At 39.9% G+C, this 27,819-nt stretch overlaps 1 protein-coding gene across 2 annotated transcripts in view; it reads right to left on the bottom strand.

Moving 5' to 3' along the window:
• The window catches only part of EXOC6B (exocyst complex component 6B), a 5,967,963-nt gene that overhangs the window by 2,583,456 nt on the left and 3,356,688 nt on the right, over positions 1-27,819 (bottom strand). For both annotated transcript variants that reach the window (XM_044063970.1, XM_044063971.1), the window contains exon 16: positions 9,500-9,611. In XM_044063970.1, coding sequence (XP_043919905.1) covers positions 9,500-9,611 — 112 coding nt within the window. The remainder of the gene's footprint in view (positions 1-9,499; positions 9,612-27,819) is intronic.

Here is a 27,819-nt window from a genome sequence, read left to right as displayed (position 1 = left end):
TGTGGTGAAAACCCCCCCCCTTCAGAGGCAGAGGAGGGGTAATAATGGAAGATGCCATCCACGTGGCAGAGGAGGTCTGCAGAACCAGGGTGACAGAGATCAGTTCTTTGGGAAACCCTATCAGCGCTCCTGAGAGAAGGCCCACCTGTCCATCTCTGGAGGCAGTCGGGGGATGCTTATCTTTGTACCCAGATGCCTGGCTAAAAATAACAAAAGACAACTGGGTACAAAGCATCATATCCAGAGGTTACTCTATTCCATTTTCCACCCTACCTCCCTCAATAAGAAAAATCTCAGACATTCCACCCAGTCACAGGGAACAAGCAACCATAGAAATTCAAAGGTTGCTACAAAACAGAGTCATCCAGCCAGTCCCAGCAGACCAGATAGGATCTGGAACTTGAGGTTCTTTTTAGTTTCAAAGAAAACAGGGGATCTCAGCAGATTAAACAAATCTGTGAAAAAGACAAAGTTCCAGATGTTTACTCTGCAGTCGATACTTCCTTTTCTGACCGGATGTGCTTGATAGATCTCCAGGATGCATACTACCACATAACAATGGAAAGACCATCCAGACATCACCTGCTCTTTCGGCTGGGGGCCAGTCATACTAATTTTGAACACTGTCCTTTGGTCTCACAACAGCCCCCAGTGTGTTCACCAAATGGGTGGCAGTAGTCATGGCTTACCTGAGACATTTGGGATTCCAGGTGTTTCCATATTTAGATGACTGGCTCCTAGCTGCCATCATCAGGCATCAGCTCATTCAAGAAAGGGACACTACTATGAATCTATGCTGCCAGTTGGGGATTACCATAAATTTAGAAAAATCTGCCTTATTGTCATCGCAACATACTATTTTTATAGGAGCAGATGTACACACCACCACAATGAGCTTAAAACTTCCATCAGAAAGGGTGTGTGCTCTTTGGCAATAGATTCTAGCCCTTCTCTCGAAAGAAAAATCTCCAGCTTCCACAGTTCTCAAATTGCTGGGTACAATGGCAGCAGCAATCATTGCAATTGGTTCACGGGGTGTGTACATTAAATGTGAGCTTGGCCTGCTTTGGTTTATGATAATTTGAGTATTTGTGGGAGCAGTGAAGAAGCAAATGCTGTCGTTTGTCCATTCAGGCAAAAACGTACTATGTACCAGGTTTATTGGATGTACTGAATTAAAATACTTGATTATTTAATAGTCACAGTGAACAGGCTGGTCAATCTTTTGGGGAGCTGCAGAGAAGCGAAGGCTGTTGCCTTTTTACTAAAAATGGAATGGACTAAGACTTATGGGGATATCGTGTTAATTTTCACGAAATAGTTTCCTTGATCCAGATGAATGCGGTTTGGTGTTAGCTTCGGACGTTCGGTGGGACATATTGAACCAGGGCCTATTGTGTGGTTTATGTATCATGATAGTCAACCAACGGCTTATATTATAAGTGAACTTATAATGATGAATCAACTATCAAGGACATGAATATTGGGCTTTTAAAAACTTGGGACTATTATAAACAAACATCGGACATTTTGGTAAAATCCTTTTGTTGTCATATGTCTGAGGATGTTATAAACAGGTTTGGGGCCATCGTAGGGCTCTAATGATCTGTTTGTTTTATTTGTTCTGTGCTTTAAAGTGCACATTCACCATCATTTGTATGGCATTTTGAGAACGTTGACATTTATAGTTTAAGTAAATTTTATAAATTTCAACAGCCTTAATTCATGCTCAGTGAAACTTTAAATTAGGAATGATTCACGTTATTCGGGCTGAGGTTGTACAACTTTATTTGAGGGAAGGTCCTTTGATTATTAATATATAATAATTATTATAGTAGTTAATGGTGACCTATTAAGGAATATTATTTAACAGGGAATGGACAGTGCACATTACAACTTATGGGACTAAGAACACTATCACCTACATTGTTTACAAGCAGGCTTTATAGGGGAATGTGGTGAGCTCCCTCATATATGCAAGTTGTAATTCATGACATAACACTGATTACAACTTAACCTACAGTAGCAACTATGACTTTTTGAATTGCTATATAGGACATTGCAACTCTGTTTTTGCTTTTTATCAACGCTATATGTATGCGTCCTGGATTTTACATGCTAGGATATAAGTGTTGTTGTTGGGAACACGCATCTTTGGTAAATCAATAATCCTCGGACATTGCTTTTCCCTCATTTAATAATTGTTATTTGGGAACTGTGCGTTAGTTGGTTTGGGCTTCTCTGAATCTTCCATTTTTCTATAGACAGAGGGTTATATTACTGGGATAGTTGCATACACAAAAGGGACCTATCTGTCTCTGACCTAAATATCTTTTCATTTCTAATCTGACTTCATCTACCATGCTCACTTTTCCTACTATAATCCTTACCCCTCATCTATCCTAATCCTCATTCTACTTACTTTGTATCACACCTCCTACCTACACCCTATCAACTTCCACCTACACCCTATACCTCCTCCTCCACACCCCCACCTCACAAATCACTTCCACAATATCTCTGCTTCTTTATCTCCCTCTGACCCTATCCCTCTATTAAAAGTAAAACTCTTCCGAATCCCTACTAAATTCTACAAATCCAAACCCACCCCCTACCATCCATTCCTAACCAAACACAATCCTCACAAACTTAGTCCCCTTCTCTCTTACCTCTGCTTAGCAGGCGACATTCATCCCAACCCAGGACCAAACATTTCTCTAACAAACAACCCTAGCTCCAACAACAAATCCACCAGTAAATACCTTAAATTCCTCACCATCAACGCCCAAAGCTTAGCAAATAAGCTTACCCTCTTTCATGCCTGGCTCAATCATAATATACCTGACATTGTAGTCATCTCTAAAACCTGGCTAAAGCCACACATAACCGACTCCAAATTCCTTCCCCCCGGCTATCAATCTCTCTGATCCGACCGCCTAAGTAAAAGAGGTGGTGGTGGTGTAGCTATAATCTACTCCAATCATTTGTCCATCAGTCCCTACCCTACCCTACCCTAACCCTATCCCATCCTTTAATAATACTGAACTTGTAACTAGCCTTCTAAAATTAAATGACCATAAAAATATCTGCATCATCTCCCTCTATATTCCTCCTGGTAACAACACCAATACCCTGGAAGATATCCTCTCCTGGACCTCCTCTAATATTAAACTTGAAACCTATATTATGGGTGATGTAAAATATTGACTGGCAAAAAATCATCAACCCTAATCCTACCATTTCAATCAATCTCTTCAATTCCACTCAACTCACTAACTCCATTACTAGGCCCAACAAAACCAACCCCGCAGGCCCCATCCTAGACTGGATCCTGGTATCTCACCCTAACAAAATAAAATCTGATGTCACTCCTGATACATTAGACCACCACCTCTCTGCCTTCACCCATAAAGCTACACCCTCTTTCTCTCATTCCCACCAACTCTTACATGCTCGCAACCTCGCTAACTTTAACCCTTCTACCTTTTCTGACTCCCTTAAGTTCACTAACTGGAACCCACTAAAAACCCTACCTTCAGATGATGCCATTGACTATTTCAACTCTACATTCTTAACTGTCCTAAACTCCCTAGCTCCTATAAGAACAAAAAGAGTTGAAGCTAAAACCGCCCCCCACGGCTTACCAAAGAAACCAAAAAAAATTATGCTACAAAGAGACAAAACCTGAAAAAGCTATCTTCAACATAAACAGCCTGTATTGTTACTTAAATACAAACTGCTGCGAAACCAAGCTAAAAAAACAAGTCATTAAAGATAAAAAAATCTTACTACATCAACCACCAAATAAATAATGCAAAAAACCCATAACACTTCTGGAGCTATTAATTCCCTCCTCAAGCCTGGTAGAAAAAACAACCCATGTCCTGATACTAGTAAATCCGAACAAGAAATTGCCAAACTATTCAACACCTTCTTCACCTCTTCTATTGCTGATCTAATCAAGACCTTCCCCAACAATAACCCTCCATCCCCCTCTGCTCAAGCTTCCTCCTCCTCTCCTACACCCCCTACTTTTGAACTTAAACCTGTATCCACCTACCTTATAAAAAAAGCTTCTCTCCAAACTTAAACTTTGCATCAATGCCCCCGACATCATTCATTCCTCCTTCTTAAAAATTGCCTCCGACGGTATTGCTCTACCTATCAGCATCCTGATAAATAGATCACTACTCGAGTCCTATGTACCCATACTATGGCGTTCTACATTTATTCTACCACTCCACAAGGGTGGTAAAAACTGAAATGTTTCCAATTTCAGCCCTATAGCCATCCTCTCACCAATCTCTAAACTTCTTGAAAAATGCATACACCTGCAGCTCATGCCATTCCTTATTGAACACCCAGCTACTCTCTCCTACCCAACACGGCTTCCACCCTGGACACAGTACCAACACAGCCCTTCTATCCTTCTTACATTCTGTCAATCTAGCTCGAGACTCTGGTAACATAGTTTCACCTGTTCTACTAGACTTATCTAAAGCTTTCGATACCATCTCCCACACCCATCTATTAAATCATCTATCGAATCTCTACATCTCCCAAAAAACTCTTTCCTGGTTCTCCAGCTATCTTTCTGACAGGTCCCAAGCTGTCAAATGGGACCAGGCCTCCTCCATTTTCCTCCCCACCCCTACAGGAGTACTTCAAGGTTCCATACTAAGCCCTTTGCTATTTAACATCTTTATTAACGATTTCTACAAAGCCATACTCAATACCAAAATTGTCCAATACGCAGACGATTCCACTTTGATCTGCTGCGCCTCTAACCTATCTGATCTTCAGTCTCTAACTCAAACTGTCTTCTCAACTACTGAAAACTGGATGCACCAAAACCACCTCTCACTAAACGCTAACAAAACTAAGATTCTTCTATTCACTCTTTCAAAATCCACTCCCATTGATAAAAACACACTTCAAATTACCAGCCTTAACAATTCCATTATCAAAGTCGTTCCCTCTGCCAAACTCCTGGGGGTCACAATCGACGAACACTTAAAATTCAATACTCACATCCAACTTAACATCAAGAAAACCCACATAAAACTCAGCCTACTATACAGAAACAACCACTTCCTCACTCCCTCCACCAGACAAACTTTGGCCACTATCTCTTCCCCTCTCTTTTGTATGGCACTCCTCTGCTTACCAATCTATCTTCCATACTCATCTTCAAACTGGAAGTGTGCTACAACAAAATCTCCAGATTCGCTACCAAGGCAAATTCCTCCTCCCATCACTGCACCTCCCTACACTCTTTAAATTGGCTTGAACTCCCTAATCAACTTGACTTCCTCCAAATCATCACAGCCCACAAATTATTATTCCAACCTACTAGCTGACCTGCATTATCCAATATCCTACAACCATTTACCCCCCTTAGACCCCTTAGATTTACTCACCAAAACCTTATAATCGTCCAAAATCCCAATTGCCCAGCTAGTCAGCTTCTACTCTCCTTTTCCCTAGCCAAAAAATGGAATGCCCTGCCCTCTACTCTGAGGACCTGTGACAATCCATACACCTTCAAAACACAACTTCATTCTTATCTGTTTCTTCACAAGAAATGTAACTTCACTCTTCAACTCATACCTCCCAAGCTTTGCCCCTCCTTCTCTCCTGTCTAACTTTCATAACTTCCTAATTTCTCTCATATACTTAGATTTTAAATGTAACTAAACAGTAACATCCAGCCATTATGCTGTATGCCTGTCTTTTTCTTGAAAATGTTTTAATAGTTTTGCTGTCCTTACTGAATGATACCTGTTTTGACTGTAATACTACCTGTTGATTGTTATACTACCTGCTGATTGCAATGCAAATATTGTTCTTGTAATTCTCTGTGTAATGTAACTTTGTATTGTGGAGCTTTTCTCCCCGGGCCTCCACTGAAAATGGGCTCTTGAGCCCCAGTAGACCTCCCCGGTCACTAAATTGGAATAAATAAATAATTCCACTGGGTCAGATGCATATGCGGATACAATGACTCCTTTTCACCCAGTGGTCCTTTCAGGAACTCCCGTCGCATCAGTTACAATCACGGATTCATGCAAGAAGGTCCTTCAGTGGTGGCTATCATTACATTATGTAACAACAAGATGCCACTTCGTTCTACCCATCCTAATAGCCACAGCGATCACGGACGCTTCCCTGATGGGGGTGGGCATTATCAGGGAAGAACACAAGGCTCACCTGCATATCAATGGCCTAGAGATGACAGCAGTACTTCTAGTGTTGCAGTCCTTTCAAGACTCTCTTCCTCTGGGGACCACTGCAATCCAGACAGACATGTCAGTAGTCTGGTACATAAACAAACAAGGAGGAACCAAATCATACCCCCCTATGTCGAGAAGCCTTGAGAGTATGGCAATGGGGGAACTCCAACCAACGCTTTATGATACCAACGCACATCCTGGGGAAGTCCAACGTGATAGCAGACAAGCTGAGCAGGGCAATTCTATTGAATCACGAATGGTCCCTAAAGAAAGAAGTGGTGGAAGACATATTCCACATATGAGGTCAGCTTTGCTGCAATCTTTTTGCCAGATCCACAAACACGAAATGCAGTAGCTACTTTGCCCTAATCCCCCCACCAGGGGAAGCTCCAAAGGATGCACTTGTACTCGACTGGCCCCCGGTCTCTTTTATGCTTTTCCACCACTACCTCAGATACCCAAAATTTTACAGAAAGCCAGTGCTCTGGGACGAACCATAATTCTGATAGCCCCCTATTGGCCTTGCCAGATTTGGTTCCCCTTTCTTCAGCCTCATCTATTGAAAGAACATTGGATCCTGGACCCAGTTCCAGACCTCCTGATTCACTCATCGGGGGCTCTTCCCCCATAGCTTTGATCCTTCAAATTGCCAGCTTGGCTACTTCAATTCCAAACATAGCCAAGCTTCAGAATCTTTTAGCTGCAGTGCAGTATATACTGACATCCTGTCACAAATCATCCACTAGAAAGCTATATCTCAGCAAATGTAAAAGATTTTCAATATGGGTATTACAAATTCATATAGATCCTTATTTAGCTCCTATACCTTCTATTTTGGAATTTTTGACAAAACTATTCAATGAGGGAGCACCTCCTGCAACTATTCGAGTTCAATTGGCTACAATTTCAAACTTCCATCTTGGTGAGGAAGGGTCTAATATCATGTCTCATAGACTCTTGAAGGCATTTCTCAAAGGCACTATCCATTTAAGACCACCCATCAAATCTCCTCTCTCTGTTGAATCTAAATTTTGTACTATCACAAATAATTTTACCACCCTTTGAACCAGCCGCTTCATGTGATCTAAAATATATTACATGGAAAACCATCTTTCTAGTAGCTATTACTTCTGCTTGGAGGATTTCAGAGTTACAGGCCTTGTCCATAAACCCCCCTTACATATTTCATAATGACAGAGTGTCTCTACGGACAAATCCCTCATTTTTACCGAAGGTATGCTCGAACAAATCTCAATCAGTCTATAGAATTGACTGCATTCTTTCCCAAGTATTATATGCTGCACAAGCTTGACGTTCACAGTTACCTATGTTTCTATTTGGATAGGACCAAGGATTCCAGGAAAACGGATCAACTCCGTTTCCTTCTCAGACTCAAGAAAAGTGCTCCTGTTGGTAAAACCATTTCATCAAAGGGGTTATCAGACTGTACTTCCTTAACTTACAGTTCAGTGAATTCAACATTACAAGACAAGATAAAGGCCCACTCAACTAGAGCTGTATCCACTTCTTAAGCCTTTTCTGCCAAATTACCAATAGATACAATTTGTGCAGCAACTACTTGGTCAAGGCCTCATACCTTTATCACTCATTACAAAGTGGATAGGGCCTCCAGGGACAGGGCTTCCTTTGGTTCCAGTGTCCTGAAGAATATACTCCTGTGAGCTACCCAAGAAGATGGTGCTTGGGACGCTATCTCATCAGTAAGAATGAAGGCAAGACAGAAGAATTTCACATAAAGAAGTTATGTACTCACCATAACATTCCATGTGAGTTGTTCATCTTGCCTTCATTCTTACATCCCACCCTCCAGCCCCCTTCCTTGAGGTAAGGTATGGCTGTAATTTACCTTTATCTAGTGTATTCCCTACTTGCTATATTGGGAGATGGCTTACACCATTGTTGGCAGCAAACAAGATCTGGGGGAAGCACCAGTGCATCATGGGATGGGGAGTAGGCCTCTAACTGGTTGCAAACCTCGAGCTTTTGCATTTGGCCGAATCAGAACCCATCAGTAAAAATGGAGGCAAGATGAACAACTCTAATGGAACATTATGGTGAGTACATACGTTCTTTTTTAGGCTCATACACATGATTTAATATTTCCATCAAATTACTACTCCTCTTATAAGAAAATGTAATGTGCCGGGAGAACAAACTTTGAATAGCTTCATCTTCACTTATATCATAATCTTTTCACAATTCTCTCCAAGCAATCAGAAAAAGGTGAAAATCTAGTCACAAAAAATATTAGTAAAAAGTACTTTTTACTAACTGTAAGCTATTCAAACTTCACAGTGTGACAAGGTAAGAAAGGTCAGACAGAAAAAAATGCTATGCTCTTGGATCCAATTGGCTTCCTGGAATACAATACACAATCTTCCCCCTCCCCCCAAGAGCAAAAATAATTAAATAAAGGTTTTGCTCCATTTTTTGTACTGGCACACCAACCAGATGGCTAGACAAAAACATGTCCCCTCCAATCTGCAATAGCTCTTCAATGGAAGAGCAACAACAAAAAAAAAAAGTCAGTGGGGCTCCAGAAATGCAGAAGCCAATCAAGTCCCATTTATGCACCCTTCCCCAACCCAACTTCCTCAAATTATAGTGAAAAAATAAAGCATTAAACAAAGAAAATAATCTTTTTTTCTTTTAATTTTTAACAAATTGCTTGATACAAGTGTGGCAAACAGTTGCTACAGTTTATACCCCTGCATGGAGCACTGAGAAAGCAAAGAGAGAAAGCAAATAAAGAAAAAAAATCTAATCTATTTTACTTACAAACTGTAGCAAACTGCTTGCTACAACTGCTACAGTTTTAACCACACACAGAGCACTACAGTGCTCAGCTTTGGCCACAAAAGTAATATCAGCTTTTAAAAGATGGTATTGCAATAAAGAACAATTGGGATGATGGAATGGGTGACTGATTGTGCCCTCCCACACACACACACTGCACTCAGGGTAGTTGCTCCCTTCGCTCTGCCCTGCACCTGTTGACTATATACAACAGATAATGAAGATTACAAACTGCATAACAAAGTGATATCATGATCAATAATGAACAGCCATTCTTTCATTTTCTCCTTGAAATACACTGCACTTACACATTCCAAAAATGAATGGGTTATCAATAGCTGTACAGCAGGCTTAAGAAATGTTTTTCAATGTTACACTTAGGAATCCCCAACAATTTTATGTCCTGGAAAAACACTAGAGAATAAAATAGCGACAGAAATATATCTTACCTTTGTCAAACCAACATTCTTTTTTTTAATGACATTTTGTAAACAGTTACTAAGCGTTCGAGTCAGCAGCAAGTTAGTAGATTTTCGAACCATGTCATCAACTTCAGTGGAGCTGAAAAAATAATGACTATATTTATATACCATACAAATGTGCACACATTCATTTCATTCTTCCATTACGTTTCCATACATTCTTCAAGCCTTCAAACTGAATTCCAAAGAAATATATCTGAAGTAAAGAACTAAGCTTCAAGGCAACAACCAAATGTATCTTACTGGTAGACTGTTGCTTACCCTTTTACAAGGGGAGATAAAAGAGGATGCTGTTGCTACAGTAAATTAGAAAACATTCTAGTTTATAGAAAGTACAGCTGTGTAATTAAACATACCATAACTTTAAATGTTTGAATAGATCACTTCTGCAGTAGCCTTAACTAAACAGGTTATTTTTGGTTTCTTTATTTTATTTTGTTTTAGTTGTGTATTATATCTTGCTTAGGGTCTGAAGGCTTCCAAAGCTTAAAGTCATCATCCTCGCACCCAGACAATTCACAGCTAGAGCTACCTGAAGAAAAACAGAGGTCTAGGTGCTAAGCCCTTCAGATCTTTCAAGTCAACTGAAAGAGAGAGGCTACAGCCCTGAAAAAGGTTAACGCTAGGTAAATAAACAGTTGTATTTGAGTGCTTTGTGGACATCGAGAATATGAATACTGTCTCCCACATTTTTAAATTCTGGAAAGAAGACAGGGAGATGAATACCTTGGATCAAAATAAATCTATATACACTTTAGGCATAAATAAAGGATTAATTTTCAAAACAAAAACTATCTCTGTGAGAAATTAGATAATGCTGACTCACCATAACAGCTTGCAACTCAGACACTCTTCTTGCAGAAGTCACAGCAAGCAACCCACTATTTTCTATGTTAAGAACCTCAAATCAGCCTGATGAGCTGGTTGAAATGGAGCAAGAGTTTTGTTTTTTTTTTTTAAACAAAATTAAGATCTCAAGGTGAAGCCATCTGCTTTTAAGGTGGATGAGTATGCACAACCACTTTCAAAAACATCTTGACAATCCATGGGCAGCCATGCTGAAATTACAAATGGCTGAGCCTTGATAGAGGAATAAGAAAGGCCAGAAGATAACACCTCACACAGGGAGAACCAGAGAAATGCTAGTTTTAAAAGGGTATTGGTTTTTAATGTGGTATCAACTACAAAATATTTTCCATTTGTGGAATAATTTTCTGGTAGGTTTATTTGCCTCCTTTAATACCTGCTGCACATCCTCAGAAAACAGATGCCTAAAAGGTATTGATGTTCTATCATTCAGGCAGTTAACTGAAGTTGTTTCAAGTTGGGGTTGTATCAAGCAACCCCTGTTTTGGGTGAGTAAATCCACTATGTGATAAAGCATGTGGTAATTGCCCTTGGCCACTTCAAAAAGAAGGAAGGACCATCTTCAGAATGACCCTTAATATCAGTAGAAAGAGTGAAAAGGCATACAGGAACATTCCAATCCAAGAAAATGAGAATATATTTGTCTTCCCGGCCTGTTTGTGAGGAGTCCTGGAGCACAATTTTGCCATTTGTTTGTTGTGAATGGAGGCAAATAGATTCTCTCTCTCTCTCTAAGGCATAACCACAACAGGGTCAAATACTGAAAAGACACTGATTCAATTTCCCTTCACAAGGCTACTATAGCTAACCTACACAGAGGGTATCATCTAGAACCCCCCCAGTGTATGTACCATATCACTGTGGTGTTGCTTTTAATCACTAAGAGGTCCTGGGGACCACAGATGATTCAGACAGTTTAATGCATTTACTGCTGCCAACATCTCTCTGATAAATTTTGGTCTGTCTTATTTATTCCAAAGATCCTACACTTTTAATCCCAAACACACAGCCCCCCCCCCCCCAAGCAAAGTAAAGTTTGTGGAATTATTTGTTATACTGCACTGGAGATGAAAGCAAGAATAGGAGACTTGGGTTTGATAAAGCTGGTGTCTCAACGAAAGCCATACCCTTTTTACAAATCCCAAAACTGGCACATTAAAAGTCAGGGGGGTGTTGATGTTGGGGACCATACAGATTTTAGGTACTACTGAATCTTTTTCACATGGAGTCTGGTTAGAGGAGTCATGAAAATCATACATGCCACAAATCCCAATATCCTGAGAATTTCCCTTGCTGAAGTCCTGGATAGGGTAGAGAAACTAATAAATAGATATAGATACAGATCTGTTTTTCCCTGTGGAAGCTCACTGAACTGAAATATCCAGACAACATCCCATGAATACATTCCTGTATGAAGGAATAATGCAAGACTTCTGAATTTTCTCATGGAAACCAAGTCTATGAAGGAAATCTTCAACTCAAGTGATAGATTTCTGACACTTAGAAATAACTCTGCAATGATAAGCAAGTCGCCTAAAAATGTGAATAGCTTGTAGTTTGCAATAGCCTATCAAGAGAGATACTTTAACAACTTTGGAACACTAGACAATCCAAAGGGTAACTGAAAGAACAAAGTATAATCCAGACACAGAAAATCTTGAAAAAGTCTGAAATGTATGACTACAGGAATGTAATATTAAGCAGCATTAAAATCTAGTTACCAAAAACCTTAACAGGGGAATAAGAGTTAACAAGTTGTGAAGGAATATAATTTTGAAATTGGGACTTTCACAAACACATTGAATAAGAAAATATCTAGGAAGGGAAAGTAACAGGCTGTAATATCTCTAGATTCAGCAGATGCTGAATAAAGGGGGAATAAAGATGTTTGATTGGTGGATGAGGAAGAATCCCCTGAAAAGGAGGTAGAACCTCCCATTTAATTTGTCTGAGATTATATGTTGCCAAAGAGAAAAACAGACAGCCAGATTTGGGGGGGGAGACTTAAAGGCCTGTCAGGGTGGGGAAGGAGGATGCAGTTTGTTCATAGGTAGACAATCATTCAAACTTGTTGGACTGTCATTACTTCTGGAAGCCCCCCCCCTTTTTTTTTTAGCCTCCTTGACCTTTTTTTGTAAATGCCCGCTTGCAAGAAGATTGCTGAGACTGCTTAATTTGCTTTTTATGAAAGTATCCTGAGTTAGGGGATGACAGCTTTAAGGAGAAGCAAGGCTGAAAACTCTGAGTCACCCCTTTAATCATTTTCCATCTCTCATCACATTTTAAGGATCTGAACAGTAGATGGTGCAAATATAGTCACCCTCCCTCTCAAGGAAAGGGTTCAAAATTTCAACTTTAAAGGGAGAGTGTCAAAGATGAAGCTTCCAGAATACTTTATTTTTTCCTCGCCAGAGCATACTTTAAGTAGTTTTCAGTAGACTTGTGTTGCTAAATCTACACTTTTCGCTCCTTTTTATGTGCAATTTCACTGTTTTTTACTTCAGGAGTGTCCCATTCTCAGTCTGGCCAGATAATACCACCCATAGTGTGATGTCATTGTTCACATCCCCTCCTCACCTTCATATCTTTAAATATGACACTATTTGACCTTTGCCAGGATTGTTTTCATTCTCTAGGGCAAAGTAACTCAGTCCTGCTTTGGTTCTGGTCATGTCTGACTCTGAAGCTTATTTACCAAATTCATCAATTTCACTGGCAGTAAGTTCAGTGTGCCAATCATATAGTTACAAAACAAAGAAAAATGTATGTAAAGTTGATCGCTTCATACAGTCCCTCTTAATTTCTTCGTATTTGGGAAACCAGTGACTAAGTGATAGTGTAAAGATCACAAACGAGCATCAGTTTTTAGTTATTACACAGCAGTGACTGAAAATCAAATCGGAAACCAGTCTTTCCAAAACAAGACGTTTAGAAACAGTAACGTGGTATTATTGACTGTAATCTTCAGTAATATATCAGGAAGTCATAAATGCTGTTTAGGACAAGGTGAAGGCAACAGCTGAAATTAGGACCGTTATATCAAATCACAGAGTGGAGAGGTAAACTTTCAATATTTCAGTTGCCTATGTTAGAGAAGCTCTAAATTTTGGCTCATGTCTAAACTTGCCTTTAATAGCTTTTATGATTTCTTGGTTGCTACTATTTAAAAGGACGACTTTTTTTCTATTTTTTCCTTTATTTCTCCATACCGCCTACTTCGAGGCGATCTATGCCTGACATATAAAGCTATGTCCAACCCAGAATTAATGGACATGCTCCACCTCAGTAAATCTAAATCCCTTAGAGCCACGTGCTCAAGGGACTTGAACCTCAGCACAAAAATAAATAGAACATGCTGGAGAGACAGATTCATAACCCAGAGGCTCCCTTCGCTCTGGAATAGAATTCCAATTCATGTTAGGCAGAGCACCTCACTGACTCTCTTCAAGAAGAATCTTGATGAGTGGATGGGGGATCGTAGGTTTGTCCCGGGGATTACTTCCGTGTCACTATTAGACAGAGGCACAGTAAACTAAACTTTAAAAAGGGCACAGTATACTCAAATCAAGGGGTGGTGTAAGCCAAACACAATCGGGCTAGGCTTATAAATGCCCCAGGGCAGATAGCCTAGTATGAACCTATGAACCTAAGTCAGGAAGTCACAACTGAAATGCTTTCTTGCTGTGTGGCATGAAACTGTTCTGCTGTTACATTGTAAATGGAAGGAATATATCCTATACCTATCCATCTCTCTCTCTCTCTCTACATACATATATATATATATATATATATATATATATATTTGGGGGTGGAAACAATTCTTTATAACTAAAGCGATTTATTGACTGTAGCAGGTGAAAATATGAGCCGAAATTAAAACCGTTATATGAAATCATAGAGTAGAGAGGTATACTGCCGATATTTCAGTTGCCGATATAACAGCAGTGCAGTATACCTCTCAACTCTATAATTTCATATAACACTCATAATCCTGGCTCATGTCTTCACCTTGCCTTTAACAGCATGTATGATTTCCTTGTCCTTACTGTTTAAAGACAGTGTGGGTTTCTTTTTAGTCTTTACTTCTCCAAGTCAGAACATCCAAATTGAAGCACATTAGCATTCAGCATATGGATCAACTGTTGCAGCTGTTTGCTGCTACATTATTAAAGTAGTAACTTTTTTTCCTCTTCCCTCCAGCAAGACTTGTAGTTACAGCACTTTAGCCTCCATACGTGGACTGTATCAGGTGCTCGTTACCTTGTAACAAGCAGTTAGTACAGTTTAAAAGGAGATGAGCTTTTTTTATTTTTATTTTTTTTTGTCTTCCCACAGATAAGGACGGCAGCTGTTTGCTGTTGCACTTTAAAAGGAGGCTATACATCTATATCTCGGTAATCTACCAGTGTAATAGCTCGCGGGCGGTTCTGCACAGGTTAGGGCATGTCCACACTGACTGGCAGGTCATCGCACATCTGAGTGACAAGGTATGCTAACTTCCCCTGTCCTAAGCTTATTTTTTTAGAAAAACACCTTGCATTCAGCATTTCCACTGTCCTAAACTACATATGTTTTTAAAAAAAACACCTTACATTCAGCTATTTCACTTATATTATTATACAATAATAATCGCTAATTTTCCACTGTCCTAATGTTTTTAGAAAAATGCCTTACATTCTGCATGTAATCATGACATGAAAAGGCATGCTAATTTCCACTGTCCTAAACTAAGTATGTTTGTATTGTACCATAATTCAGCATGTAACCCAAGCAGTAATGCTAATAATAAACGACAGAAGAGCACGATCTTTCGTGCGTTTCATATCATGAACAAATACGCATAATTCATCATGTAACCCATCATAGCTGCATAGGGTTACCAATGGTCCCAGTAGGGCTGATCTCAAGAAAAAACAAACGACGTTAACATCATTGACAGTTAAACAAGTGTAATTGTACTGTCTTTTGACTATAATGACCACTTTTAATGCACCAATCATGCGCCATACAAAAACGTAAGGTAATAGAATTCTTTGGAAAATAGCAACAACCATTTAATGCACAACAGCCAGCCACAAAAGAACTTTTAACTACTGGTTTCACACACTGTTGCCACCTATTCAGAGGATATTATAATGTATCTCTTTTTTTTCCGAAATATTTCAGCTGTTTTTATAATGCATGTCCCTTTTAAATATATTTCAGTGGATAACTTATGTAGTTAGTATGTGTATGTCTTTCACTGCATTCTTTAATGTACCAATAAATGTTTGTGGCATTGAAATATATTTCAGCGGATAAGTTATGTAGTTAGTATGTGTATGTCTTTCATTGCGTTCTTTAATGTACCAATAAACTTATTTGTGGCAATGAATTTCATTTTCTTTACTTTATAACGTAATGCTTTCTTTCAGATAACGTTCTTACAGACGATTATGTAGTTCGTATGTTTATGTCTTTTATTGAGTTTTTTAATAAAAAGACTTGTTTGTGGCACTGAATTTCATTTTCTTTACTTTATAACGTAATGCGTTCTTTCAGATAATGTTCTTACAGATGACTGTAACCGACAGCTACATGAAAGCTAATTAATATGAATGTAGCTTCGTAAGGCGTGGGCCTGTTAGGGGAGGTGCTAGACTGGTAGATTACCTATATCTGTCTATATTACTGGACAGTTCTTCATAAATGAAGTGTTTTAGTGCTCTACAAGTTGAGTGGAGCAGGTGAAGGCATGAACCAAAATTAGGGAGCATTATGTGAAATCACAGAGTGTAGAGGTATACTGCAAATATTTCAGTTGCCGATACTAGAGCAGTGCAGTATACCTCAACTCTGATTTCATATAACACTCCTAATTTTAGCTAGTTTTTACCTTGCTCTTAAACTCAATGCCCATATGCAAAAATATGCCAAGCAACTGTGCTGGAGGAGGCTGCCTTCTATTATTCAAATAGCATTAGATTACTGACTACTGATACTGCATTTGCGACCACGGCTGAAATGCTAACGCGCCTATTATTTTAGCTGTAGCAAACTGATTTTTATACTAATAGCAAGCAGCTTGTTGCAGTTTTACAAAAGATTTTTTTTTTGTTTGTTTTATTTTTCCTTTGCAAGCGAAGATGTTTTTATGCAAGGAACCTGGAGACCTAGCTACAGCTGTGGGCAAATACACAAAATCAGTGAGAGTTTTTAAATATTATTCTGGCAAGATTTGCATAACCATTCATTTTGGAAACAATGTCAGGCACTGTTGACTGAATGCAATCTTCATTAATCATAAATTTACAGATTTTACAGTAGAGGGGGCAATAGCTTAGCAGCAGTGTCCAATACTGTATTTCGCTGTACCAATCAAGATTTTACAACGGAGGGGCAATAGCTTGGCAGCAACATCCATACTGTAATGTTCTGTACAAATTACTTCTTTCATAACTTTCAACTTCTTTGCTCAAGAATCAAGGACAAAATGGAGGAAAGACCCAAAAACCAGGAAACATTTTTAAATATTGCTCCACTTCTCTTGAAAAGTAAAGACTAACAGGCTTTCCATTAGTGTGCATATTTTGAAGAAGTACAAACTCTATTGTATCCCATTGTTGTCTGACTAATCCTTAGTGATTTACCATCATCATCAGCCTTCTTTTTCCCATTTTCTGCATGGGGTCAGGTATTGTGTTAACTATTGCCATCTCTCTCGATTAAATGTCTTGTACACCTTACGTTTGAGCTTCTTTGGCATTTTTCTGTCACAGACTACACCTGAGACTACTCTAGTTGGCTACAGCCCCTCTGATTCTAGCTTTGACCTTTTCATTCAGACTTCCCTTCTCCTCAACCACCTTTCCCAGATACCTGAAGCTACTTGCCTGTGCCACTATTGTTCTATCTCAATTCTCAGCTTCTTCTCATTTCCCCAATTTGCCATCATTACCACTGTCTAACCTGTGCTTAGTTTCATCCCATGTGCCTTCAGTTTTACATTCCATTCCCCAATCATTTGCTGAAGTTCCTGCTCAGAGTCTGCCTGTAATGCCACATTGTCTGCATACAGTAACTTTGTTGATCTGTCCCCATCAACCTGTTTGCACATGTAGTCCATCACCAGTATGAATAGCAGTGGGCTCAGAGATGAATCCTGCTGGACACCCACTCCCACTTGGAACCCCTCTGTGAGGCCGAACACTGACTGTTCATATGCGAGTCACTGGATCCTTTTACATAGCTTGCACTAATTCTACCAACTTTTCTCGGACTTTGAACCACTGCAGTACTGCCCAGACCAGTTTTCTTGGACCTTGTCATATACTTTCTCCAAGTCTAGTAATGCCCAATTGGACTCTTTCCTCATCTCTAGCTTCTCAACTATTTGTCTCACTGCAAACATTTGGTCAATTGTGCTACATCCTGATCTGAATCCAAACTGCTCATCTCCCATCTTGCATTCTACTACACTGCATATCCATTTATCAATCACAGTCTCCAGAACTTTCATGCAATGTGATAGGAGTTTGATGCCATACTGCCCACAGTTGTGAATATATATTTTATTCTTATACATTGGCATGAGTTTCCTTATTATCCAGTCATCTGGGATACGTCTTTCTCTCCACACTGCTATTTGTACTCTCAGGAGCCATTTCTCCCTTATGACCTCATCTGAGCCTGCTGCTTTCCCTGACTTCATTTTCCTTAGTGCTATTCTTACTTCTACGGTGGTCTCCTATTTTTCTTTCATTGTAGGCTGTTTCTTCGGCATTACAACTTCTGTGGGGGTTTTCTTCATTCAGAAGCTGCTGGAAATACTCCTTTCATCTGCCTTTGATGTCCTGTGAACTGGTGAGCAGGTTGTTGCTGGCATCCCTTCAACTACCCAAACATTGATTGGGAAAACTACTCAAGCCCAAACACCCTCGCCCAACGGTTCCTAGAATTTATAAACTCAAATGCTATGGAACAACTGGTCACCACTCCCATGAGAGGGGAAAACATACTGGATCTGGTCATCACCAACATGGGGTCTCTATGTTCCACACCAGAGGTATACCCCTCATTGGTAAGATAAGACCATAAACTAACCTCAATGGACATCCATATTCCATCCGCACCCCTAGCCAAGGAAACCACGGTGAAGAACTTCTCAAAAGCAAACTTCACACTTCTCAAAACCGAGGTGGAATCCTTCAAAGCCCCCGGGCCAGTGGAAAATACGGCCCAAAATGCAGAATCCTTTACAAAAGCATTCTATGGACACCTACAGGAATGCATGGAGCATGCTATCCCAAATAAAACCAAGACTCACTCCTCCAAAGGCAGGAGACTTGTCTGGTGGACCCTGGCCATAAATAAGCTATACAACAGAAGGAGAAAGCTACTACATGATAGAGCAAAATCCCAAAAAGGGAAGGCGTCTCTGATCAGTACTAGCAAGAAACTACGATCCCTCATAAAACCATCTAAGGCCAGCTTCAAAAGAAAAATTGCACAAGACACTAAAGATAATCAAAAGGCCTTCTTTAGTTATATCAGAAGCCTGGGAGGCAACTCCCAGATATGCTCTGAGTTATTGCAAAATGACAAAAAATACATTGAACCCACAGACATTGCCAACATCTTGGCAGAAAGGTTCAGTGCAAACTTTTCCCCCCTCAAAAGAGCAAATGTCTATCCCAACAGAGTGCAGCCTTCCTGAGATCACAGAGGCACAGGTGAGAGCTGCCCTCTCCAAAGCAAAAAACACAGCATCAATGGGACCAGACGGTGTCCCGGGCTGCATCTTACCTGAGCTCCAAGAAGAACTAAACCCTAATATAAAGTCACTGTTCAGTCTCAGCCTTACTACAGGATATGTACACAAGGAATGGAGTACAGCAACAGTGGTCCCACTCCACAAAGGTGGTGCCACAACATACCCCGGAAACTATCACCCTATAAGCCTGACTAGCCTGGTCTGCAAAGCTATGGAGCGTATCATCATGGAAATCATAAACAAAGACATTGGGAACCTCCAGACACTGGATCCTACCCAATTCGGCTTTGTTAAGGGCAGATCTTGCCTCTTGAACCTGGTCGACTTCTTTGAAACAGTTACCAAAGCCATAGATAAAGGGAAGGTAGTCCACACAGCCTACCTGGACCTCGCAAAAGCCTTCGACACAATACCCCACTCGGGCATCATAAATAAGCTCACCAGCTTAAATATCAACCCCTATGTCACAAGATGGGTTGCAAACTGGCTCAAGGATAGAACCCACATGGTCAGAATAGCAGGTGCCATATCAGACTCTAAACCAGTTACAAGTGGCATCCCACAAAGCTCAGTCCTGGGACCTCACTTGTTCGGTATATATTTCTCCGAGGTACAGGCTAACATGGGTGGACTATGGCTGACCAAGTTCGCACATGACTGCAAAGTGGGTGCCGTAATTGACTCTCCAGCTGACACAAGCATCCTCCAAAAGGGTCTCTCACAGATGGATAACTGGTGCCAGAGCCATGGCCTAAAGCTAAATGCCAAAAAGTGCATAATCATCCCCTTTGGGAAAAACAAAGTGCCCACAAATTACCACATAGGTGGTAATCCATTAAAATCTGGAAGAAGTAATTAGGGACTTGGGGACCCAAGTAGATAGCAATTTCTCCTTTGACAATCACGTTGCCAAAGTGGTTAGAAAGACCTTCTATATAGCCCACCTTATCAAGAAAGGGTTCACATCTAGATCAAGAGAGGTCATTGTGCCCCTCTACTCATCACTTATCAGGCCCATAATTGAATACAATGCCCCATTTGGGATGTACCTTACCCGACACCTGCAGCAACTGGAAAGACCCCAAAAGTACCTCACCAAGAGGATCAAGGGGCTCAAACAGAAGCCCTATGCAGTTCGGCTAAAGAAACTCCAGCTCTACTCAGTTGCGTACCACCTACGCAGAGGCGATCTGTGTCTGACGTATAAAGCCATGTCCAACCCAGAATTAATGGACATGCTTCACATCAGGAAATCCAAATCCCTTAGAGCTACACGCTCCAGGGACTTGAACCTCAGCATAGAAATAAATAGGACATGGTGGAGGGACAGATTCATATCCCAGAGGCTCCCCTCACTCTGGAACAAAATCCCAATCCATGTTAGGCAGAGCCCCTCACTGACCCTCTTCAAGAGAAATCTTGATCAGTGGATGGGAGATCGTAAGTTTACCCCTGGGATCTCTTCTGTCTCCCTGCTTGACAGAGGTACAGTAAACTAACCTTAAAAGGGCTACCTTCTGTGACCTACTATACAGAGGCACAGTCAACTAATCTAAAAGGGTGGCGAAAGCCAAACACACTGGCTAGGCTTATAAATGCCCTAGGGCAGATAGCCTAGTATCAACCTATGAATCCCTTATGAAGGGTGTCTGACTATCTTCTTTATCTTTCTCTCTGACTTGCAACCTGACATAGTATCTTTGTGCCGCCTATTGAGACACTTTTCAGAAGTTGGTAGAATACCTCTGACACCCTATTCTTTGCTATTGCAACTCCTTTCTTAGCTTCTTTTTAGCCAACCAGTTTCCTTCCTAGTCTGGTCAGTCTTTTCTTTCTCCCAGGTTTTCCTGCACTCCTTTCTTTTGATGATTTCCTGGACTTCTGTATTCCACCACCAGCTTTCCATATGTACCTTATTTCCATACCTGGCTCAGCCACATATCCGTTGTGTAGTCCTCACACATGCTGTTTTGAGAGGCTGACATTCTTCTTTAATTCCACCTATTTCCACCTCTTCTTCCTATCCCCTCCAAAAATGTACCAAGGGGCTAGGAAAAATATGAGGCAAAACCAGCCACAGTTGAGACATATGTTCTTTCCCATCACAAATCTTACAAGGGATGGGGCACAAATTCTAGGTGAAATCAGAGACATTTGAGAGGTATGCTGCTTATGCTGCTTCCCCAGTAATACTGTACTCTCCTTCCACTGAATCAAAGCTAGCTTGATTGAACATTACCTAAAGGTAGTTATAGGCGAGCCCAAATGTACTTTTCTGTTACAAAGCTGATGCATATCATGGTAAGCACAATGTTTGCATTACAGCTGGTTTCTTTTCTCATGCTAAGTATAATTAATTTTATCATAAAGCCAGTAGTTCCCAAAAACTACTCATTACCTTTTGTGACTCATGTATTAGTGAAAAGCTATTTATGTCACTGTAGTGATATATGTTTCATTTTTTCAGTATTTGTTTAGCAAAGCTCAGGGGTATGCTACTGTTACTGTGTTTCTGACGTGGGAATGTTTGACTTTCTGAATAGTAGCAAGTTGGTTGATTTTTGGACTGTTGTCTTTGTATACGTTTTTGCCTATAAGTATAGTACTTTTTGACAGCCCATTCCTTTACCTATTCATTTATTTACTTGATTTGAATTTATTTTTGTTTGGTGACAATACAAATTAATTTAAAATACATTTCATCACTGCCCTTTACCAGTGAAAGAAAATAGTTCTGTTTTGATTACTTTGCACTGCTTTTATTATTTATTTGTATTTCTTTACTGGGAGAGTCTGAGTGAAAAAAAATGTCAGTGAAGATCCAGGGAAAGAAACTTCATGAAATAAAACAGCTCTATGTAAGTAAGGATTCTAATGAAAATACCAAATAGTTCTATATTTGGTATTTCCTTTTAGATATCACCCTCTACTTAATGTATTCTTAATTCTGAAAGTGACATCAAATGTTTTCATAAGATTCTTAGGAATGTCAAAACAACTGAGTCCCTTGACTATTTACACATAGTCAGTACCCAGCCTTAGGCTAAACCTCCACTGCATTTTATTTATCTAATACGTTAAGATTTATGTGAAGATACAAGAAATACAGGACAAGTGGATCTCTTACTGTACTGAAGGCAAGGTATAGCTCTCTCCCCAAAAGGCTATAAAATACTGAATAAAGGAACAGTGATTCCAGTCTCTCCTAACTCAGCTTCTTTAAATTTGAGAAATTTTAGTTAGAAACTTCTGGAGTCTTTCTTCATAGGTTCATTGATTAGTATTAGGCTGACTGTTCTTGTGGGCCATTGTAAGCCTAGTCAATTACCCCACTTTATATGTTAGAATCAAACCCTGCCCTTGTGTCTGTAAAGTAAACACCTTAACCATTATGCCAACCTCCCATGTACATTTCTAGTGAGGTACCTTCCAAAAGGGACATTATACTTGATGATTGGTCTAATCAATGCTGATTATAAGGAAACACTGACCTCTCACATCTGGATGAATATTCCCTTTGAAATTATCTTTGCTAAGTAGAAGGAATTTCTGATCACTGTTGTCACATGATGATTTGAAAAAAGAGGGAATTGTTAACTCCTAATCAAATGTCCCTAACAACATTATTATTTGCCTATGTTGTGTACTGGGGGAGGGGGTTGCATACAACATGTGACAGTATTACACTTTTTTGCATTTAATTTAAGCACATTTACAGTACACCAGTGATTTATATAACTTTGTGATGAATTGTTTGGGTATTAGAGGGGGACTTGACAATAACTCCCAGTTTGCAGTCATCTACAAACTTAGTAGCCATAGGTCATTGTTTCTAGTTAGATCATCAAAAAAGTAAATGCCAAAAAGAAGGGGTCCCAACACTGAATCCTAGGGGACACCACTGGTTTTTATACTGTCTGATGAGACACCTGCAGCTCGCACTGTATGGGCTCTGTCTTTTAGACAGTATGCTATCTATATTACCACCATGGGATCTATTTTTGTTTTAATTTGTTAAGCTTGCTTACAATGCCAACATAATGTATGGTGTTATATGTCTTCTGATCAATTCAATACATGTCATGTGAATAGCATGATCACTGTCAGCAGCCTTTGTAACCCTCTCAAAGAAGTTAACTTTATTCATTATGAATGATTTTCCCTTGACATAGCAATTGCTGTGGGTTAGGTCCCATGACATATATGGTGTCAAGCTTTATGAGGTCTGCTGTTATATTCCATAGCTTTGCAAATGAGACTTATCATATTGATGGGTCTATAATCCCCAAAGCTGGTGGTAGGGTCAGGGACTCTCTTGTGGAGTAGCATCACCACTGCAGTGGACCAAATTTCAGCCACAAAAAATGTAGCTAAACTTAGATAAAATCGATTGAGCAATGGCTCTGCCAGGGCTTAGTAGACAACCATGTATATTGTCAGGTAATATGAAAGAAGTACTATTTGGTCTTACAAAGTAACTTCAGTAAATGTTCCTTTGTGATAACAGGTGGATTTAAGGAATTCAAAGGATATGTGGACTTAGAAAAGAAATGTATGGTATAAAATTACCACTGAATTTGTTTGCCGGTATATTGACATTGTCTATTGTATCTGAATATATGATACCATTTTGAATAAGTTTACAGGAAAATTTGATATTACTTCTTATTTGCCTAACACACCTGAAGAAGGATTTATAATTTTCCTTAGCTGCAGATGCTAACCTTTTTTCATGGTCTGCTTTTGTAAAGTTAATAGTATTTTTCAAGTTTTGTGTTATGTTTCAGTAATATCCTTGATGAAAGCTTTTGCATCTGCTGTATAATTTATGAATTTTTTATTGTAAAATTTATTTATGTTAGAGGATGACCAAGAAGGTATGTTTTTGAATTTCACATTATATTTTATTCTAGGATTGCCAACTCTAAACAGTTATCTAAAAGGGTGTACAAGTCCTTCATAAAGCTATCTGCAGTGTCACTGTCAGAGCTGATGCTGCCATAAGTAAATTTGGAAACCTCATCATAGAAGCTGCTGAGGTTAATATCTTCAAAAATCTTAGAATTCTGAGATATTACATACAGGGACTTTGGAAATTTTGAAGGTGAAAGCCACGTTGGTGCACATTTTACATACACCTTTTAGGGTTTTGATAATATAATCCTTGAGGGTCAGAAAGAACTTCATGACTCATGTTAATGGCTGCAGTAAAAGGGCCTTGTTTCTCTGATGCATAATTTTGTGATTCAGAGAGACACTAGTTGCAATGAGGAAATACTTCATTGTTGTCTAATTTGCACGTCTCTGAGTAATCATTAACTACCTTGAGTGCAGATCATCACTTTCATGTGGTACTTAACACTAGCAGCAGCTACATTATATTACCACAGGCATTCCATTCCTTCTCCCACACACAATGCACACAACCAAACACAACACTCATGACATACCCCATTACCTGTCCATGTATCATGACAATAACCCCAATGGCTCCTTTGTCCTTGCCTCATAAATATGATCACAGTCGGTCAATAATGCCAGACATTTCAGTTTCACGCTACAAATCCTTCAGTAAATGCATGCAATTGTAAAATCAAGTCTGTTAAGGGAATAATTAAAATCTCTCCTTAACTGTATGTCTTTGTCACACCATTACTTTTGGCTTTGCCTACTTTTCTTGTACTATGAGCTTGAGAAGTCGGCTTCCTTTTCCCTGTCCATCTCAATCGTGACTCAAACTGTTGCAGGCATTAAATAACCCCTTAGAGTTGACCCAGTAGTTAGGGACTTACGGACACACACAGACAATAATCTAGCCTTTGACTGTCACATGTCTACAGTAGTGAGGAAATCATTCTATGCTATACAATTTATAAACAAAGGTATGGCATCTAAGTTAAAGGATGTCATTGTTCCACTGTATCCGGCATTCATCAGACCTATAATCGAGTTCAGTGCCCCCTTTGGTACCTAATCAGTCATACCCAACAACCGGAAAGCCCACTGAGGTTCCTCACTAAAAGAATACAGGGAGTGATTACAATGTCCTATGCAGACTGCCTCAAGGCCCTATCCCTGTATTCTGCCTCCTACAGGTTTTTGATGGGAAATCTATGCCTGACATACAGGACACTGCAAACCCTCTCTGTTTGACCTCCTGTATATCCACAAAACACACAGCACCAGAACTACCCGTTCTAAAGACTTAAACCTTGATTATGATATAAATAGGACCTGCTGGAGAGACAGTTATGTATCCCAGAGACTACTCCATCTCTGGAAATGGATTCTTGTCCATGTGAAGCAGAGTTCCTCCCTAACCCAATTCAATTCAACTAGGACAACTGGATGGGGAACAGAAAATTGGCACCTATGGCTTCTAATGGGCACAGGCAACTTGTAAATAGTTAATCTCCCAGGCCCTGTTTGTAAATGTTTCATCTCCAAAGCCCCTGTTTACACTAAAGGTTATCAGAACTTGTCAGAGATTTGGTATATATGGCTACGCTTAAAAAGGCCCTTGTGGTTGTTAGCCTAGTAAACACCTATGAACCTATAAAAATGACAAAGATTGTCTTTGTATGTTAGAAAAACCCATGATGCACAAACTTCACAGTTAATACACTGAATCAATGCAGATGTTACCACTGGCAAGGATACAGGGTTTGAAGTCCCCCTTGCATTTTGGTTTATTTTAGGTCTTGTTTTATTTTTTACACTTCGCCCATAGTGTCTAGTAGTTTTGTAGGGGACTAATATCATTGGAAGGTGGAAGTTTACAGGGCTGGATTTCTTTTCAGTGCCTTTAAGCCATGCCATTTAGAGTAACCCTGGTGTTTAGTGGCTCCCTGCTCCATATTTTTTTTTTAATTAAGTACCCTTAAGGCACAATATGTAGATTATCCATGGTACCTAGAGCTTACACCTGATCACCATTAAGTGTAAGTACCATTAAGGCACAAGATAAATTCTTTCTTGTCATCTGGTCCCCCTCAAAAAATGTTAAGGCATGAAAATCTACAGTTGTCCATGGCTTCCATCATTAGTGTTCTCCCTGGTGGCTACTGTTACCCTTACCATTGTTGCAGGTTTTACTCATTAGTCTAATGGGAATTCTGACTAATGGCACGGCAGATCTTGGTGTCATCTGACAACAACAGGTTCTCTGGTTTGAGTCTAGGCTGGGGTGTCTTCTGTGCAGAGTCTGCATGTCCTTTCTATGTCTGCATGGGTTTCTTCCTAGTGCACCGGTTTCCTCCCAAATCTGCTTTGGCCTTTCTATTGCCTCATGGGTGTTCACCAAATACCTTGCTCCTGTGACTGCTTTTTGCAGCCTTCTAGGGATCCAAGTATTTCCTTAATCAGATGGCCTGTTGATTCAGGAGTCCTCTCCAGATTCACTTTTGCAAAATCTTCATTTTGTTGTTTTCCTTCTTCAGAGCCTGGGGTTCACTATAAATTTCAAAAAGGCTTCTCTGACTCCTTCTCAGGATCATCATTTTCTGGGTTGCAGGATTCAGAAGGTGCCAATGCTTGCATTCCTCCTCCCTCCCAAGGCCTTAACTCTCATTTCTTTCTTTCAAACTCTTCTTCCTCTGACTTTCATTACCACCAGGGAGTTTCTGAGAGCTCTGGGTTTCATGGCATCCACCATTCTGATGCTCCCTCTGGCCAAACATCATATGAGAAAGTTTCAGTAGTTACGGAAGTCAATGTGGCTTCAACATGCACATCCTCTAGACTTCGTGGTTCCTCTTCTTCCTTGTCTCAAACAGGAACTTCAATGGTAAATTCAGCAATTGTCTCTGAATCCAGGATCCCTTTTCATCCCTCTCTTTACACTCGGGAATTGTTCAAAGATGCTTCAGATATGGGAAAGTGGGACAACATTTGGCACCCGAAAGATACATGTGGTGCGGTCACCTCTTCAGCAGGAGGAGCACATCAATGTCAAAGAGATGAGAGCCGTTTTGCTGGCTCTTGAGACCTTTCAACCTCTTTTTTCTCCAGGGCCACTCAAGGTTTCACAGACAATACCACAGTGATGTGGTGTATCAACAAACAGGGAAGAATGACATCATATCTTCTTTGCCGGTTGGCATTTCAGGTATGGGATCTTGCTGTCAAGTATCAAGTGACTCTTCAGGCAGTTTAGAGGCCTTCTTGTCAAAACATTGTGGCAGACACTCTGAGCAGGTTCTTATCTCAGTCCCATAAATGGATGCTTCACAGATATGTGTTCCTGGACATTACCCACCAGTGGCATACTCAAGTGGATCATTTTGCCTCACCTCTGAACAGACAACTTTGTCTATTTTGTGCCACAGACCGAGATCCTCTGGTATGGAAGGTGGATGCCCTCTTTTGTTCTTGGAAGAGGATGTTTCTTTATGCAATCCCCCCCTCCCTCTCATTCCAAAAGTCCTGTTCAAAATTCAACAGGATGCTCCCAAAATAACAAAAGACATAAAAGGGAAAATAAATTTATTGCACACATTTTAGTGTTTATCATAATAGTGATGCTTCATTTTTAACAGGAACAGTTTTAGAAAGTGTGAAATGTCTTTGTAATGATGAAAATGCTTTGAAATATAACTTACAATATAAGGAAAGTATTTTTATTTTGAAATACAATACAATGACACCCTGTGGACTGAATAATGAAATA

Source organism: Protopterus annectens, chromosome 2.part2 (genome assembly GCF_019279795.1).
Source record: "Protopterus annectens isolate FY-2018-M chromosome 2.part2, PAN1.0, whole genome shotgun sequence".
Taxonomy (NCBI): domain Eukaryota; kingdom Metazoa; phylum Chordata; order Ceratodontiformes; family Protopteridae; genus Protopterus; species Protopterus annectens.
Note: the sequence above shows the minus strand (reverse complement) of the source record. Positions and strands in the feature narration are given on the sequence as shown.